Source organism: Coptis chinensis, chromosome 3 (assembly GCF_015680905.1).
Source record: "Coptis chinensis isolate HL-2020 chromosome 3, ASM1568090v1, whole genome shotgun sequence".
Classification (NCBI taxonomy): Eukaryota; Viridiplantae; Streptophyta; class Magnoliopsida; order Ranunculales; family Ranunculaceae; genus Coptis; species Coptis chinensis.
Window position 1 is genome coordinate 15263454 of NC_141458.1, and position 17066 is coordinate 15280519.

Consider the following 17066-nt stretch of genomic DNA (forward strand, 5'->3'; position numbering starts at 1 on the left):
GTACTACGCAATTACGCATTGCATAGTTGTATCTGTTTGATGTTGGGCCAGGGTCGTCGTAAACCCAGCCCAGTTACCCTTTGATTTGGATCATTCATTGGGTTGGGCTTCGGAAAAACTTTAGGTCCAACTCTGGTTCAAGTTTAGATAGTATACTTTAGGCCGTTAGGGGCAAAGTCTATGGTGCGCCATCCCACCAAATATAACCAATATTGTGATCAATATTAAATATGGCGCTTTCGCCATTAATTTACCTATTTTAAAGTCAGTTTATAAATTGTATGAATCTCGGTAGAAATTTTAGTGGTGGAATATAATTTTATTAAAAATAAATCTAATATGTTAATGGTGGCTCTGATTATTTATAGTTCATAAGTTTTAGAAACTAAGAGATCAGCTATTTTAAAGAAATTAGTTTGATAACATCTTCATTTTAGCTTTTGGGTTTAGGATTTTATTTTTTTTTTTTTATTTTTTTCAAATAAAATTATATATTAAACTTTATCTAGCTTGTATAATAAAAGTTTTTAGATTTTTATTATTTAGACCAGTCGGATTTTCAAATCATTCACAAATTATTAGTTTATAATCATTAAAAAAACAACATGTTTTCTATTTGTTATCATTAATAAGGACATGTCAGTGTTGACTTGACTTTTTTTTTTTTTTTTTTCCAATTGGAAACCCTAAGGGATCAAATTTTAGAAAGATATAGAGCGAGAGAGATTATGGTGTATAAGTATTTTAAACTAAAAAGGGATCAAAGGAAATAGATTGAGCAACTTTGTGGTTTAAGATATTTTTCTGTTGGATTGCATGAAGACTGAAATTGTTCAAGCGATTCTTCTAAATTTCAGTCATCAACTATCCATAATAGTTTTTTATCCTTCATTGGTGATTTTGAAATTTTTTTTTATTCATTCTTTTTTTGTTGGTTGAGATTCAAAGGTTTATTTACTCTTTTTTTTTGTGTTATATATCTTCTTACTTTAGCTTATATATTTCACTAGTTTCTTTAAAAATTTAATTGTTTAAAGTTGTTAGAATAGTTGGATTATAAAGATATGCAATTATAACTGTGCATACCTTTTTGATGAAATATGAATATGAATGGATGTTGTGTTTAATATTGTGTAATCTAATCGATCATCGATCATACTTGTTAGCTCAATTACTATCATTTTGATCTTCCTTTTTAAAAAAACAAGGAAGCTTTTGGTGTTGACTCATTTTTTTTTTATTGGTTTTAGTATCTTTATGTTATACATGTCATATTTAGCTTAATTTAAGTTGTTTATCATTGTTATGCACTTTAGAACAAAGACAATGAATATGACATTCGAACTGAGGAAGAAATGTAAGGGATCAAGTCATGCGCTAAATACAATGTTTATAACTATTTAATTGATGGAAAGATTAAGGGCGATGATAAGATCTGAAGATTAATGAGTTTATAACTATTTAGTACTATGAACTTTTTTATAATACAAATATACTTTTTTTAGGGTTATATGTATGAATCAATTTGCTCCAATTTTATGATTTTTCAACTTTTAATCTCATTCTTTGATTTTAGTTTAATGAGATCACGTGATTAAGCACGTGAAAGAGTTTTTAACTATTTAGTACCACAAACTTTCATTTTTTTCCTAAATGGTACACGGTTTTTTTTTTTCTAATTTGCAATTAAGTGTATCTTCTTCATCCACCCATGCCACCACCTCCACCCCGCCACCACCAATTAAAACGTTTTTTCATCTAAAAGAATGTGGGGTGGTGGATGAAGAAGATAAGATATATAATCACCGTCGGATTTACTATATTGGGACGGGTTAGATGACTCTAGTAACTTAAGTGACAGAGTAGAAATTAAAGACATAATGAAATTTTAGCTAGAAAAAATGTATGAGTGTACCAAATCGTAAGAAATTGGAAGTTCATGGTACTAATAGGCAGGGGTGGATCTAGGAATTGGCTAAAACAGGCCCTCCCCCACCCTAACTTTGCTCAATTGTTTTTTTAAATTTATAGTGGTAACTGTTCATAATTTATACTAACAAAAAAGTCAAAAAAGAAATAGTAGTATGAATCCTTGTTAGCAATTTGCCGAATTATTCGCGAATCGAATTTTTGAAGGGCAATACGTATAATACTTCCGAATGTTTCAAAGATTCGGAATAATTCGCAATTTTTTGTTTTGAAATGAATAATTTGGTTTTTGGCGAATTTTTCAAAAATTTGGCTAAAAAAAAATGAAAATTCAGTTGTACTTTTGTTATTTTTTATGTATTTTATATCATCACTCTTACTTTAAGTGCCTCACTCTTACATTCTTAGTAATAAATTAATCCAAAAGTTTTGTTTTTATACTTTTTGGACAATATTTAAATTGTCATGTCATGGTGTGTGTATTTTGAAGTTTGAATTGTAATTTCAATCCAAGAACAAATAAATGAAGGTACCTATGTAGACCATTCAATTGGTTTCAATGTTTTCGTAGCTAAATTGCTTGGATATGTTTATTATGTTGTAAAGAATAACAACTATTATAAATATTTACTAACATAATATCACGAATTTTTTACTTTCAAATTTTTGCAACAAAACGTTTAAATCACGTATTAATTAAACATCTCGCATAATTGTTTTAATTTAACCAAATATTTGACATCTACCATTTTTGAGGAATAATTCTTAAATTATTCTTTCAAAGGTTAGTGAATTGCTAACAAAAGTGTGAATTAGTGCTAGTCCAATGATGGAGAATCATGCATGCCCTTATGAGAAAAATCTTTGTGTACCACTTGGGCAGACCCGGTGTCAAACTTATGTTAGTTCAATGCATTTAAGGTCGTCGTCAAACGATTTTTTTATAGTTCATCATTAATGACAAATCATTTCGAAACGGAAGGAGTAAAACAATCATCAAGACAACGCAGAAGGGGATCTACACCTATAAAAGGATTCCATTCTCGTGGGGAGGCTCATATTTTCCATTTCCAACTAATTCAAGATTCATTTAGTTCATTAAAGAAATGGATCGTAGGTTTCGTAATCCACTGAAGTTCGGTCAAACATCTTATACAAACCCTATTCTCCGGGATTGTAAGGTTGAACTAAAATGTCTACATTGAGATTAGTTCACCGGTTCATTTTCTTGAGAAAAAATATTCACACCATTTTCTCAAACCCACGAAACTTGTTAAAACCACCATGGAAAAATAGTCAGCATTCTTCCATTCAACTATCAATGGCAGCAAGCGAAAAGTCAGCATTCTAAGAGATAAGCCTACATTCAACTATCATTCATTTATACTAAGCTTTAATCTTTGGATCAGTTCGGATAATCTTTACACACATCTATGTTACAAGATATACTTCATTTTTTGAGATTATTTCAATGCATTGATCCAAGCATTCAACCCAAGGGATGTAACTACCACCATGTCACACGTTCCTTTACTGGCTAAGGTTAATACATATCTAGGAATCCATTACGTGTGTTTTCAACTAAGGTGTTGGTTCAACTAATCTTAAACAGAAATTTCAGAGCATGCTAATCTATAGACCTATATCAATTAGGAAAAATGCACACCAGCACAACTCATCACAGAGCTATACCAAAACATCAGCCAGATCTCATGCAAAGACCTCCGCCAGGTCGTCCATGTTTGTTTGATGTATTTGCCATCCTCTGCCAGTCATCCTCAGATTTCTAGTTCGTCCTTTGCCAAGTCGTCCATCAGATCAGAGTATCATTAGCTCAGGTCGGACAAAAACAGAAAAAGATAAATTTGTCAGAGAAAACAGTGGATTTTGACCTCGAAAATGGCCACCACGAAGCATACCTTGATGGTGATAGCGTGCGCACTGCTAAGATCTTTCTGAATTGGGGTCGCACTCATGATTCTAACAACTGTAGCCAAAGTTATGGCCAAAATACCAAAATGCATCCAAACATACTCTAATTAGCTAAAGATCACGATTACTTGCCATCTTTGTGCTGATCTGCCAACTCATGATACTTTAGTACCATCAATGTGCAATCTGACAACTCAATATCATCTGACTCAGATCCTCCTGCATCACTCAGCCAAGTCGTCCTCAGCCAGGTCGTCCATCAGATCAGCGTAATCATCAAGTCAGGTCATCCTCAACTTAGGTCATCCTAAGATCAACTCATCCTCAAGTCAGGTCGTCCTCAAGTCAGCTTATCTTCATATCAGCTCATTCTCAGATTAGCTCATCCACAGCTTAGGTCGTCCTCAAGTCAACTCATCCTCATATCAGCTCATCCTCAGCTCAGTCATCCTCAAGTTAGGACGTTCTCAAGTCAGGTCATCCTTAGATTAGCTCATCCTCAGATCAGCTCCTCCTCTGATCAGGTTGTCCTCATGTCAGGTCATCTTCAAGTCAGGTCATCCTGAAGTCAGCTCATCCTCAGATCAGCTCATCATCAACTCAGGTCATCCTCAGATTAGTTCATCCTCTAATCAGGACGTCCTCAGCTCAGGTCGTCCTCAAATCAAGTCATCCTCAAGTCAGGTCAGAGCAGGTCTACAACCTATGGAAGAAGCAACCAATATTCTAACTATCAGTTCAACTCGAACACAATCACTGTCAGTTCAGCTTGTACACAGGTTGTCATTAGTTCACTGGAGCTTGAACGAACATCAATATTCCAGGTCATCCCAGACTGACCACACCGCAAAGCTCGCGTCGATGATGTCATTCAATCTAAAAAAGCTCGCTCGCCATAGAGTTATACCACACACAAAAAGTTGTCAGCATATTCATCATCAATTGAAATAACAAATCAAGGGGAAGCAATACTTTGTCGAATCAAGGAATCAACAATTCCAAACCGAGAAGTATCCAAGTGTTACCGAATTAGATATAGCAATTCAAAGCACGCTTTTCCCTCCTCAACAGTTCGCATATACTACAAACTAGTGAGTCGCTCGAATTGCAAAATGGAAGCTCACTCCCTTGCAGTTTATTGCAAGTCAATCAAGCTGGGGGCTAGCCATAGCCATCTCCAAACTGGGACAAGTTATTGCCATCTAAACATGTCAACCAAGCTCCAACACTGGGGCTAAACAACATTAACACCCACAAAGGGCTGCTTCTACTACTTAACGGGGGGGGCTATAAAAACGCGTCACTCAAGGCTAACTATCAATCATAGTAATGCCCCCAAAAGGCTTACTATCAGCCAACCAAATTGGCATCTACGATCATAGTAACGCCCCCAAAAGGCTTACTAATCAGCCAACTCAAATGGCATCTACGACAACAACAATAGCTAAAAAAAAAGACTAGCTATCAACCAATCAGCTTGACGCCTTGTTAAGGATAAAGTTCAAACCACGCACTACGATGTCAGATCGCAATCAAAGACACTTAACGGGAAAACAACCATAGTGACGCCCCCAAAAGGCTAGCTATCAACCATAGTGACGCCCCCAAAAGGCTAACTATCAATAAAAACGCCCCAAAAGGCATACAAATCAACTTAACACCAATGTCAGGGTTAAGCTTGATTCAACTGTAATTACCACTCAAAGGCTAATCATCAGTCAAATCCAATCTACGGTACCCCCAAAAGGACCACAAGTCAACTTAAGGCCTCTGATAGGGTTAAGCTTGATTCAACTGTAATTACCACTCAAAGGCTAATTATCAGTTAAATCTAATCTACGAACTACGAGCTACGACATACGATTTACGATCTATGCACTATGAGCTACAATCTGCGCACTACGACGTCAAACCTACCACATCAACTCCCAACAAAGCTCTAAGCAATAATCGACATCCAGCCTACAAACACAGAAAACAGCAATCTCCATTTTCAACCAAGTAAGACACGTGGTCTCTTTTATTATCTTTCTTTACACCATTATTCTACAAACAGTGATATAAATAAAGGGGGTTATGTCAGTACCCTCCACTCTCAACCACTCGTGGCAAACCACGTGTCCAGACTACAAGCAAATCGTGCATACGACCTAAGGTCAGGTCGTCCAAATGACCTAGGAAACGTAACCGATGCAAGCTAGTCAACAACATCATTAATGACAGATCATTATTTCATAACGGAAGGAGTAAAACAATCATCAAGACAGCGCAAAAGGGGGATCTACGCCTATAAAAGGAGGCGTCTTCTCCATTCTCAGGGGGGAGGCTCACATTCTCTCCATCTCCAACTCAATCACTCAAGATGAACTACGTCTGACTTGATTCCAGTTCATCAGAGAACTGAACACGTAGGCAGCTCATAACACCGACCTGAATTCAGTCAAACATCTTATACAAACCCTATTCTCTGAGATTGTAAGGTCGTGACTCAAATGTACCTCTACAGTGAGTGACAACACACCCTGTATACACAGTTAAAATAACTAGTAACTTGGGGTATGCACAGATAGACAAAACACCTAGTATCTCATGGTATGCACAAACATCAGTGCCTACCTCTTGATAAGTTCACTTCTCTATTTGATTTGGTGCAAAAAGTATTAGAAAACAATCTCACAAACAGACAAAATGCTCCAAATTAGACTAATAGTATCAACTAACCATATGCATTCTTTTTCTTCTTTCTGCCTCAGTTCTTATTCTTTCTTCTCATAAGGTATGTAGTAACATATGTGCATACCCAAAACAACTAGTATCTCATTATGCACCAACATCAGTGCATACCTCTTGATAAGCTCACTTTTCAGTTTTATTTTGGTGTATAAAGTATTAGAAAACAATTCCACAAAATAGACAAAGTGCTCCAAATTAGACTAATAGTATCAATTGTATGCATTTTTTTTTTCTTCCTTATGAATTTCTTCTTATTCTTCATTTTAGGTATGCACAACACAGACATCTGTGCATACCCAAAACAAATATTGACTCATGAATCGTGGTATTCTTTGATTTCATATTCCCTTTTTGACATTTGTTTTCATCTTTCACTTCAATTTCATCACTATTTGTCGAGGAATTCGATATCTTCAACTTCAATTTCTTCAAAATCTTCAACACAAAGTTTTTTTTGGTTTTTTTAATCTTAAATGACAATTAGAAATTTGAGGAGAACAACCTCATCTTCAACTATAAATTTTTGGAGAAGAAATTCTATTGAGAGTTGGGTTTATAAATTTCTTAAAAAATGGGTTTTTAGCGCTAAAGCTTGGGATTCCAGTGTTGGCCGGGTTTTGATAAAATAAAGGAAGAGTTTCGAAGGATTTAATTTACTTATCAGGGATATAGTTGTCTTTTTTCAGTGGGATCAACTAGTGTCCTTATTGATAGTTTTGAATTGAAACTAGTTTTAATGGCTTATAATTTTTCGGAACTTTGTCTTAACCGTTTTATCTCCGAAACCATTGGGCCTCCAAACGCCAACCCACTAAATCTATGCACTATTCTATTGTGCCAAACCATTGGACTTGGCCTTAAACAAATCAAACACTGAACATACATACACAGGAATCAAAATCGAAATTAGAGGGCGAGAGTACATGAGGGGACACCAATACATTTGTTTTTTGAATTTTTTTTTGGAGGGAGAAGGTTTGTAGTTTCGCAAAATCTTGTAATGATTATAATATACCATAGGGATTCCCCATCTCCGTCCTTGAAAACCATCTTTGAAAGCAGGCATGTTCTTCCTCCTTGTAGATAAATAGTGGAATAAGTAGAGCTGTAGATTAATTTGAATTACATTATGAATCAGGGGCGGTCCTGAGTTCTTAAGGGCCCTAGCCAAGCACTTAATGTGAGGCCCCCTACCTTTGAGATCTAACAAAAATCTATATAGAGAGTTGATTAAAATGAGCTGAATTGATAGGTTGGAGAAGAAAAAAGTGCTTTTGTACAGTATGTTTTCTGTTTTGTGAGCAAACTAGTGGTTTTCTTAGTCGGCAGTGAGAAAACATAAAACATGTAGTAATAATTGTCACTGAATTTGGGGCCTTAGTTATGAGCAAAAACTTTGGGGCAGCTGCCCGCCTCTCTCAGTTACCCTCAGAGCCGCCCTGGTTACGATGAATATTTATTGGCGTACCCAATCAATTTCTTTCGTGATATAATTTTGTGTTTCTTAAGAGAAATGTGAAAAAAATTAATAAGAATGATAGGCCAGCATAAACTACACAACGCAGGTACAAATAAATACTTGTTAATAGCCAATGCGACATTGTTTGAAGGTGCTAATTTACCAATAAACGTAAGGAAATGAAAAGGATTACCGATTTCAATTGTGTCTTCAACCAATATGACAAAATTGTTTTGGAACAATACGTATAGCTGGCCGATCTGAGAGCAAGCCAACCGAAACCTTGATTGTGTATTTGTGTACTTCCCTCAGTTCATTGGCAATGCCAATCATACACTAACTAATCCCTTTCCCGACGCGTGTCACTTTCGTTTGGCCCCATAAAGATGAGGGAGGTAACTAAAGACGACTAGATGAGAATGTCACAATGTGTACGAGGAGAACTGAAGTGATAATGCAAACGAACAGGTGGGAGTAGATAGCCTGATATGAACAAAGCAGCTGTGATGAATGTTAAGTTGTATTTACTTGTATCTTTGCTACAAGGTTACCAACTAAAATTCAAATTTTGACAAGAAGTCCAAACATAATCATCCAAAGCAACTACAAGAACAGCGTGACATCGATAATAACCACGATTATATGTCCATATAATCCTTATAAATATGCTATCGTTAAGTGCATGTAAGTACTTACACTCCCAATAACCATGGCTAACCAGAAACATTTCTCACTGATCCTGGTGGCCGTGGCCTGCTTTGCCACCACACTTGTCAGTGCACAGGTTGCACACTCTCCTATTGCACTTCCTACACCGGCTCCTGCATCTGGTTTGCCCAACTCGCCTATGCCATTTCCTTTTCCATTTCCACCAGTCGCAGAATCGCCTAATTCGCCTTCACCTATGCCATTTTCTTTTCCATTTCCACCAGTCTCAAAATCGCCTATACCAGTTCCGTTTCCATTTCCACCCGTCTCCCAATCGCCAAAATCGCCTCTGCCTATGCCTGTTCCTTTTCCATTTCCACCAGTCTCTGAATCGCCCAAGTCGCCTTCGCCTATGCCATTTCCTTTCCCATTTCCACCAGTCTCCGAATCGCCCGAGTCGCATTCACCTATGCCATTTCCTTTCCCATTTCCACCCGTCTCTGAATCGCCAGAGTCACCCTTGCCTATGCCATTTCCTTTCCCATTTTCACCAGTATCCGAATCGCCCGAGTCGCCTTCCCCTATGCCATTTACTTTCCCATTTCCACCAGTCTCCGAATCGCCAGAGTCGCCTTTGCCTATGCCATTTCCTTTCTCATTTCCACCAGTCTCTAAATCGCCAGAGTCGCCCTTGTCTATGCCATTTCCTTTCCCATTTCCACCAGTCTCCGAATCGCCTTCCCCTATACCATTTACTTTCCCATTTGCACCAGTCTCCGAATCGCCAGAGTCGCCCTTGCCTATGCCATTTCCTTTCCCATTTCCACCAGTCTCTGAATCACCCGAGTCGCCTTCCCCTATGCCATTTATTTTCCCATTTCCACCAGTCTCCGAATCACCAGAGTCGCCCTTGCTTATGTCATTTCCACCGGTTTCCGAATCGCCCAAGTCGCCTTCCCCTATGCCATTTACTTTTCCATTTCCACCAGTCTCCTCCGAATCGCCCAAGTCGCCTTCCCCTATGCCATTTACTTTCCCATTTCCACCAGTCTCCGAATCGCCAGAGTCACCCTTGCCTATGCCATTTCCTTTCCCATTTCCACCAGTCTCCGAATCACCCGAGTCGCCTTCTCCTATGCCATTTATTTTCCCATTTCCACCAGTCTCCGAATCGCCAAAGTCGCCCTTGCCTATGCCATTTCCTTTCCCATTTCCACCGGTCTCCGAATCGCCCAAGTCGCCTTCCCCTACACCATTTACTTTCCCATTTCCACCAGTCTCCGAATCGCCCAAATCGCCTTCCCCTACGCCATTTACTTTCCTATTTCCACCAGTCTCTGAATCGCCCGATTCACCTTCCCCAGTGCCATTTACTTTCCCATTTCCACCAGTCTCCCAAGCGCCAAAATCACCTTCGCCTATGCCATTTCCTTTTCCATTTCCACCAATCTCTGAATCACCAGAATCTCCTTCACCTATGCCATTTCCATTTCCACTTCCATCACCACCACTGTCCCCTATAATTCCTAAAAGCATAAAAGCTGCTTATTGGCCTGCATGGGCAGCTTATTCGCTACCGCCATCGGTTATTCCTGCATCGTACTTCACACACATCTTTTACGCCTTCATTGAAATAGACGCAACGAATTATCAAATAGTCGTCACTCAACCAGATGAAGAATGGATGGGAAACTTCACTGCCACCCTTCACACCAAACAAATCAAGGCAATGTTATCCATTGGTGGAGCAAATGCCAGCCCTTATACATTTTCTAAAATGGCTAGTACAAAATCTAATCGCGCGGCGTTCATCAAATCCACAATCGAAGTTGCTCGTAAATATGGTTTTGATGGTCTAGACCTCAACTGGGAATACCCTATGACCCCTGAAGACATGTCCAATTTTTCATCACTCATTGGACAATGGCGCACCGCAATCGATATGGAAGCAAGTACAACTAAGCTTCCTAGGCTTCTCTTGTCTGCAGCAGTTTATTTTGCACCTAAATTTTTCTTCTCCGATATACAACCCGAGTACCCAGCTGATGCAATTCGTAAGTATATGGACTTCGTGAGCCCAATGTGCTTTGACTATCATGGTGGTTGGAACGCAACTATCACAGGAGAACCAGCTTTATTATACGACAGTACAAGCAACATTAGTACTAGTTATGGTATCGAGTCATGGATTAACGCAGGCGTCCCACCCAAAAAACTAGTTGTCGGGTTGCCATTATATGGACGAACATGGCAACTGAAGGATCCAAATGTAAATGGTATTGGTGCACCTGCTGTTGGTATAGGACCAGGGAGTGGCATCATGCCTTACACAGATGTGGTGGATTTTAATGTGAACAATAATGCCACAGTGGTGTACGACAAGAAGACGGTATCTACGTATTCATATGCTGGTACCACTTGGATTGGATACGATGATCAATTGTCAATCACGGGCAAGGTCGAATACGCTTATTATAATGGGCTTGGTGGATACTTCTTCTGGGTCATTGGACAGGATAAGAATTGGACCCTCTCGAAACAAGGTTAGTTTCAATAGTTTGTTGTGTGGAACACTAGAACTATGCCAATAATACTAGTCCTTACTAAAAAAACTATAGCATATTATTGCATAGTTGTATAGTACTTCATTTAAATGATAAAACTAACTCGAGGTTTCTTTTGTTGGTTGGCATCAGCTTCTGTGGCATGGGACAACAGCGGAGTCTAGCATATGGAGAGTCTAACAAAGTGCCCCTCTCTCACTTTGAACCAAAGACAAGGACTCCTTTATTTTTTTACTATCTGCCAACTACAAGGAAATTAAATCATTCCTTATTTCTTCTTCTCTGTAATAAGGAAGTTTTTAGTGAATAAATAACAATTAGAATTGTTAACGGCCATGGTAATTGGTAAGATTGAACTCTAAATTATAGAAGAAGACAAGGATGGTAAAATGTACTCTAGATTATCATGAATACAGGTTAGGGTCTGCTATAACCCATACTTAATTTTTTTTTTAAAAAGATTGAACTTGCCTGGAATGCTCATGGCATTAACCTTAAATGGGTGTTTGCTATTTTTTTTAAAAAAACCATAAAAAAGCAGGTTTTTCAATAAACATGTTTGGTTGTGACTTTTTTAAAATTTTTTTTTAAAAAGATTTCACACTATGTTTTACCGATATATTTTGGCGTATCACAGATAAATCACTAAAGCTAAAACATGTTCATTTGCCTTTTAACCCAAAAAGAAAAATATTTTTCTTAAAAAACTTTTTTTAATAAAACAAGTTTTTGGACCAAAAAAGTGTTTTTGGAGAAAAAAACTATTGGATTTATTTTTTTGCTAAACACTTTTGAGATCCAAACACAATCTAATATTTTTCCAAAATTTAAGTGTGTGAGAGAAAAATTCACAATCCCATATTTAAGGTAGAAAAATCCTCCCATAACATTACACAAATCATGGGACCGTTCCAGTAGCTGACCACATCACAGAGATGAACTGCTACTCTGTTGAGCTGAAATGCATGTACTCCATGTAGTGGCCAATTTCACAAACTAACTGGGCAAATTAAACACAATCTAACGTTATTGATTTATAGTCTAAATTATAATACTGAAAAGACTTTGTCCGATGTCGGAGCCATGTATATATATTTATGGTATACTCGATATTCTGAGTTTGTATAACTATGTAACTTTTTGAAATTTAATCAACAGATAGGAATCTGTCTCAACCCTATATTTTTTTTTTTTTTTTAAATGAAAATAATATGTTGATACGCATAGTATTACTCCACTTTAAAAAATGAGGAAAAGTTAGAAAGGAGCCATATATGTTTTGATGAATGGCGCTAGACCCAAGTTATCTGCTATGTAAATGTAGCCATGTAGGTCACATTATTTTCATTCTCCCATAAAAAAATACCCAGTTTGGATTATTGCATTATTTAAAAAATAAATAAAATAAAATAAAAAACGCTTTATAAGTACTTACGATGTTACACAATAATGTCTCGTAGTAAAACTCTTGTTGTTGATGTCTTTCCTAGATCCAATCGAAACCAGCTCATCAACTTCAATATTTCTTGACAACGACTTTGTAACGAGAGGAGCTTTCACGCACTTGTTGTCATTATTGACTCATTTCTACCTCAAAATCTTCAGGTTTTTATGTACGCGCGGAAGGTATTGTTGTGCGTCCAAACTCCAAACTCCAAACTCCAAACACAACTACTTGGCGTAACATAGAATATATATGGGTATTGACCGTATCCTCAAGACTTCCTATTTAATAATATCGAAAAAAAAAAAAAAAAATTCCTATTTAATGACTAGTACAAGTTTTCATTTAATGAGTTCTCCATAACCATATAGTGCGATTAGTGCCTCCTCTTCTAGACATGGCTAACCAGAAAAATTTAGTGTTGTTCTTCTTCGGTCAATTTTCAATTCTTTTTCCAACCCTAGCGTTTTCTACTTCTCCGGCCATGTATGGATCCCCACAAATTCCATATTCACCCACGCACGTTGCACCCTATTCCTTACTCGCTTGTACCAACTTCTACTGCATCTGCCCGTGTTTTATCCGTAGGTGGCGTCAATTCTTGCCATGATTGGATCCTTATGTAAGAGACATCCTATCAGTTACGTGATGTGCACATGCAACGACTCTCTTAATATAACGCGACCCCGAGATGTACGAACGCCCATCACACTCATTATATCATAACACTCGCATACTCAGCATCCCAGTGACTCGTCACTCGACTTCATCTCGTGACATTATCACTTACTATTGTCATCATTACAAACTTATCATTAAACTTTTTTCCCGCCGTAATACATGCACCATTACATCCATCTACCATCATTATGGAGAACATCATCATTACATCCTATGACAACTCAAATAGACCTAAACACTTACAACTACTATCCACGTGTCTCACACAGGCACATATCATCTATCTCGACTGCACATCTGTACTCATCAGTACACGTGTCGCGTCTGATGCTCACTCTCAATGACTATAAAAGCCACCCTCTAGAGCTGTGTAGCTTGATTCTAATCTCACTAACACAGTGTTGGATACGTATGCATCTTCTTACTAATGAAGAGTAGTCATTAAGACCAAATAAAGACATCCCCTCTTTATGTTCCCAACTTAAGAGCTAAGAACAAAGTCTTAATCCTTAGTGTAAATTTAGATATTTACACCGCAGATGCTCAACAGGGCAGCCCCTGACTTTCAAATTAAATGCCATATACAAACTCATTTAAAGTGGGTCTTTTACTCTTATTTTTTTTATGGGAGGGATTCTAGGGACATTTCTTATAAAAACACATAAACAAACTCAAATTGGTTAAGGCATTTATAAGTTTTAGATTAAACTAATTTTTTGTAAATGTGATCTCCTAACTATTCTAAACATTGTCATAAATAATAAAAAAAAATTAAAATGTCTAAACTTGCCAAATATAATATAAAAAATGGTGAAAATGAATGGTCTATAATTTGCCAAATTATGTAATTTGTTAAGTACATTCGACAAATTTAGAAATTTTTGAATTTTTTTATTATTTATGACAATGTTTAGAATAGTTAGGAGAACATATTTACAAAATAAATAGCCTAATCTAAAATTTTTAAATGGCCTAACATAATGAATTTGAGTTTGTGTAGGTGTTTTTATAAGATATGTCCCTATAACCCCTCCCTTCTTTTATTTCGGAATGGGCTTTTGTATTAGAACTTTATTTTATTAAGGGATTACAGCCCAAGGACAAAGCCCAATAATAGTTTTGCTCCAAGTCCACCCTAAATTTTAATTACGGATTTAAGAAAAACTAGGCTGACGTTAGCAATCTTCATTAATAATTTTGATTTTAGGACAAACCGGTGACATCATCAACTCATCATATGTAAATTATTTACGTATGACTATAAAATTACACAGTTTTCTTTACCCCTATGTAAAATTAAATGTAAATTTACACAGTACTTTACGTATGTACATTTGTATTTACATATGACAATTTACATTTACATGTGGAAATTTAAATTTACACAGTATTTTTCGCAATTGAAGAAGTCTGTAAAATTATATTTACATTGTAGCGGAAAAAAAAAGTTATTTAGATAGTTGTCTTATGTGAATATAAATTTGCATTGCTGATGTCAGCTCGTTTTTTTTTTCCTTAAATCCGAAATTAAAATTCAAGGTGGACTTGGGGCAAAAAAAATTGGAAAACTTGGCTCTCCGCCCAATTACTTGTTGGTTTTCAAACATCATAATGAGCTTTGTAAGACAGAACAAGGCCCTTGGTTTTGGATTTGCTGTGGGGGCCTATGCAAGGGCTTAGACAGTATAGGCTCAGGGTCGGCCCTGATGCTCGGGTCCCCACAGATGCAAAGATCTCCTCGGTTGCACCCTTTTTCCATACCCATTGTATCCAACTTCACTTGCACCAACTCCTATTTCTAACCCCACACGTTACTTCAGGTTATGTAATGCAAGGCTCCTCGCAAATGCACAGATCACCGCAAATTAATGGATCCCCGCAACAAATGCACAGATCTCCACAAAAGAGTATTTCCCCATGGATGCATGCAACACCGCCACAGGGCTGGCTCTGAGATTGTGGGGGCCCAAGGCAGACTTTTATATGTGCTCGGGGGCCTCGGTAAAAAAGAAAATTGGTTAGAAAAAACTCTCATCAAGGTGTTTTTTCTACTGTTTTGGTAAATACATGTTTTAAATTCGCATTTATAACAAAAAAGAGTGTGGACGGTAGGTTCTAACCACAATTCCCCCTCTACTAGTCCTTTTTTTTTTGCTCACAAGCCCAGCCCAAACACAAAAGTAATTTTGAGTGGAGGCCTTTTTAGTAGACTATGACTTGGGGGACTAGGCGACTGCTTAGTTGGTCTGCCCCCAGAGCCAGCAATGCATGGAACTCCACAAAAGATCGGATCTCCGCAAAAACTTGGATCACCACAAAAACGAGGAACCGCACAGGCATCTAGTAGTTCTCCTCGATTGCAACCTTTTCCATACCCACTCCATCCGTTAAAAACAATAATTTGTTATTTCAGTCAAATCTGTTTGGTCAATCATTTTGGTTGAGAAGTTTTATAAGTGATTACTTCGCGTCCAAGTTTACTTGGCATGTCCAAGGAAATGTCTTCAACATTCACACTAACCAATAAATAAAGCTGGTCATGGACAAGTATTCATCAATTGGCAAATAAAAAACAAAAATTGTATTACACAAACATATAATTATCTTCCTTATATATTGAGTGATTGTATTGAAAACACATAATATTAAGACTTAATGAGGAGCCTTTGACCTCTACATCCACACACAAGTGCAAACTACAATAATATTCTTTTCTTTTCTCATTCAATCCATGGTTATAACTATTTATAAGATTTGCATACTAATTTGCAACTATCACTAAACTACTCACTAACACATAATGAACACAACCCACTTACAGCAAGTATTACCCACTACCACATGCTCCCACACATTTAGCACATAACAACTCCACCCCTCTTAAAAATAACTTTGTCCTCAAGGTTGAAAGAATTGATCTTCTTCCTCAATCCCATAAGCCGCCTAAAGCTCGAACGGGTGCGCCAGATTTGCCATGGTTTTATCCAGATTTTTCACCCTTTGTCCCATGCCTAGCTCTGATACTACTTGATATAATCTTGAAGTGATTGTATTGAAAACACATATTATTAAGGCTTTTGAGGAGCCTTTGACCTCTACATCCACACAAGTACAAACTACAATACTATTCTTTTCTTTTCTCATTCAGTTTATGGTTACAACTATTTATAAGACTTGCATACTAATTTGCAACTACCACTAAACTACCCACTAACACATAATGACCACAGTACAACCCACTTACAGTAAGTATTACCCACTACTTCATGCTCTCACACATTTAGCACATAACATATATACTCTTGCATTTCTTATTTTTTCTTAGACAAAATTACCGGGATATGCAATGTACTTTTCCAAATCTAAACTTTTGTACATTGTACTTTTTTTAGTGACAAGAACATGCAACGTACTTTTACAGTTTGTACAATGACTATAACGAGTACTATTCCGACCAAATTCTTTCACCGGATTCAGGCGAAGGGTGATGTGGCATACGATGTGGACTGCAACTGATTGCAACGTGTGAAATAATAATCTATCATCGTATGCCACATCACCTTTCGCTGAATCCGGTGAAAGAATTTGGACGGAATAGTACTCGTTGTAGTCATTGCACAAATTGTAAAAGCACGTTGCATGTTCTTGTCACTAAAAAAGTACAATATACTAAAGT

General features: G+C 37.1%; 1 protein-coding gene across 1 annotated transcript; it reads left to right on the top strand.

The window, feature by feature from the left end:
- The first annotated feature begins 10430 nt into the window (after positions 1–10430).
- On the top strand, positions 10431–11249 carry LOC147508161 (class V chitinase CHIT5-like). The gene has a single exon (XM_086596901.1). It carries the CDS (start codon positions 10431–10433, stop codon positions 11247–11249), a length of 819 nt encoding a protein of 272 aa, XP_086453027.1.
- Positions 11250–17066: the final 5817 nt, after the last annotated feature.

What these genes read in the sequence shown, in the direction of transcription:
- LOC147508161 (XM_086596901.1), top strand. Translation starts at nt 10,431, where the DNA reads ATGTTATCCATTGGTGGAGCAAATGCCAGCCCTTATACATTTTCTAAA.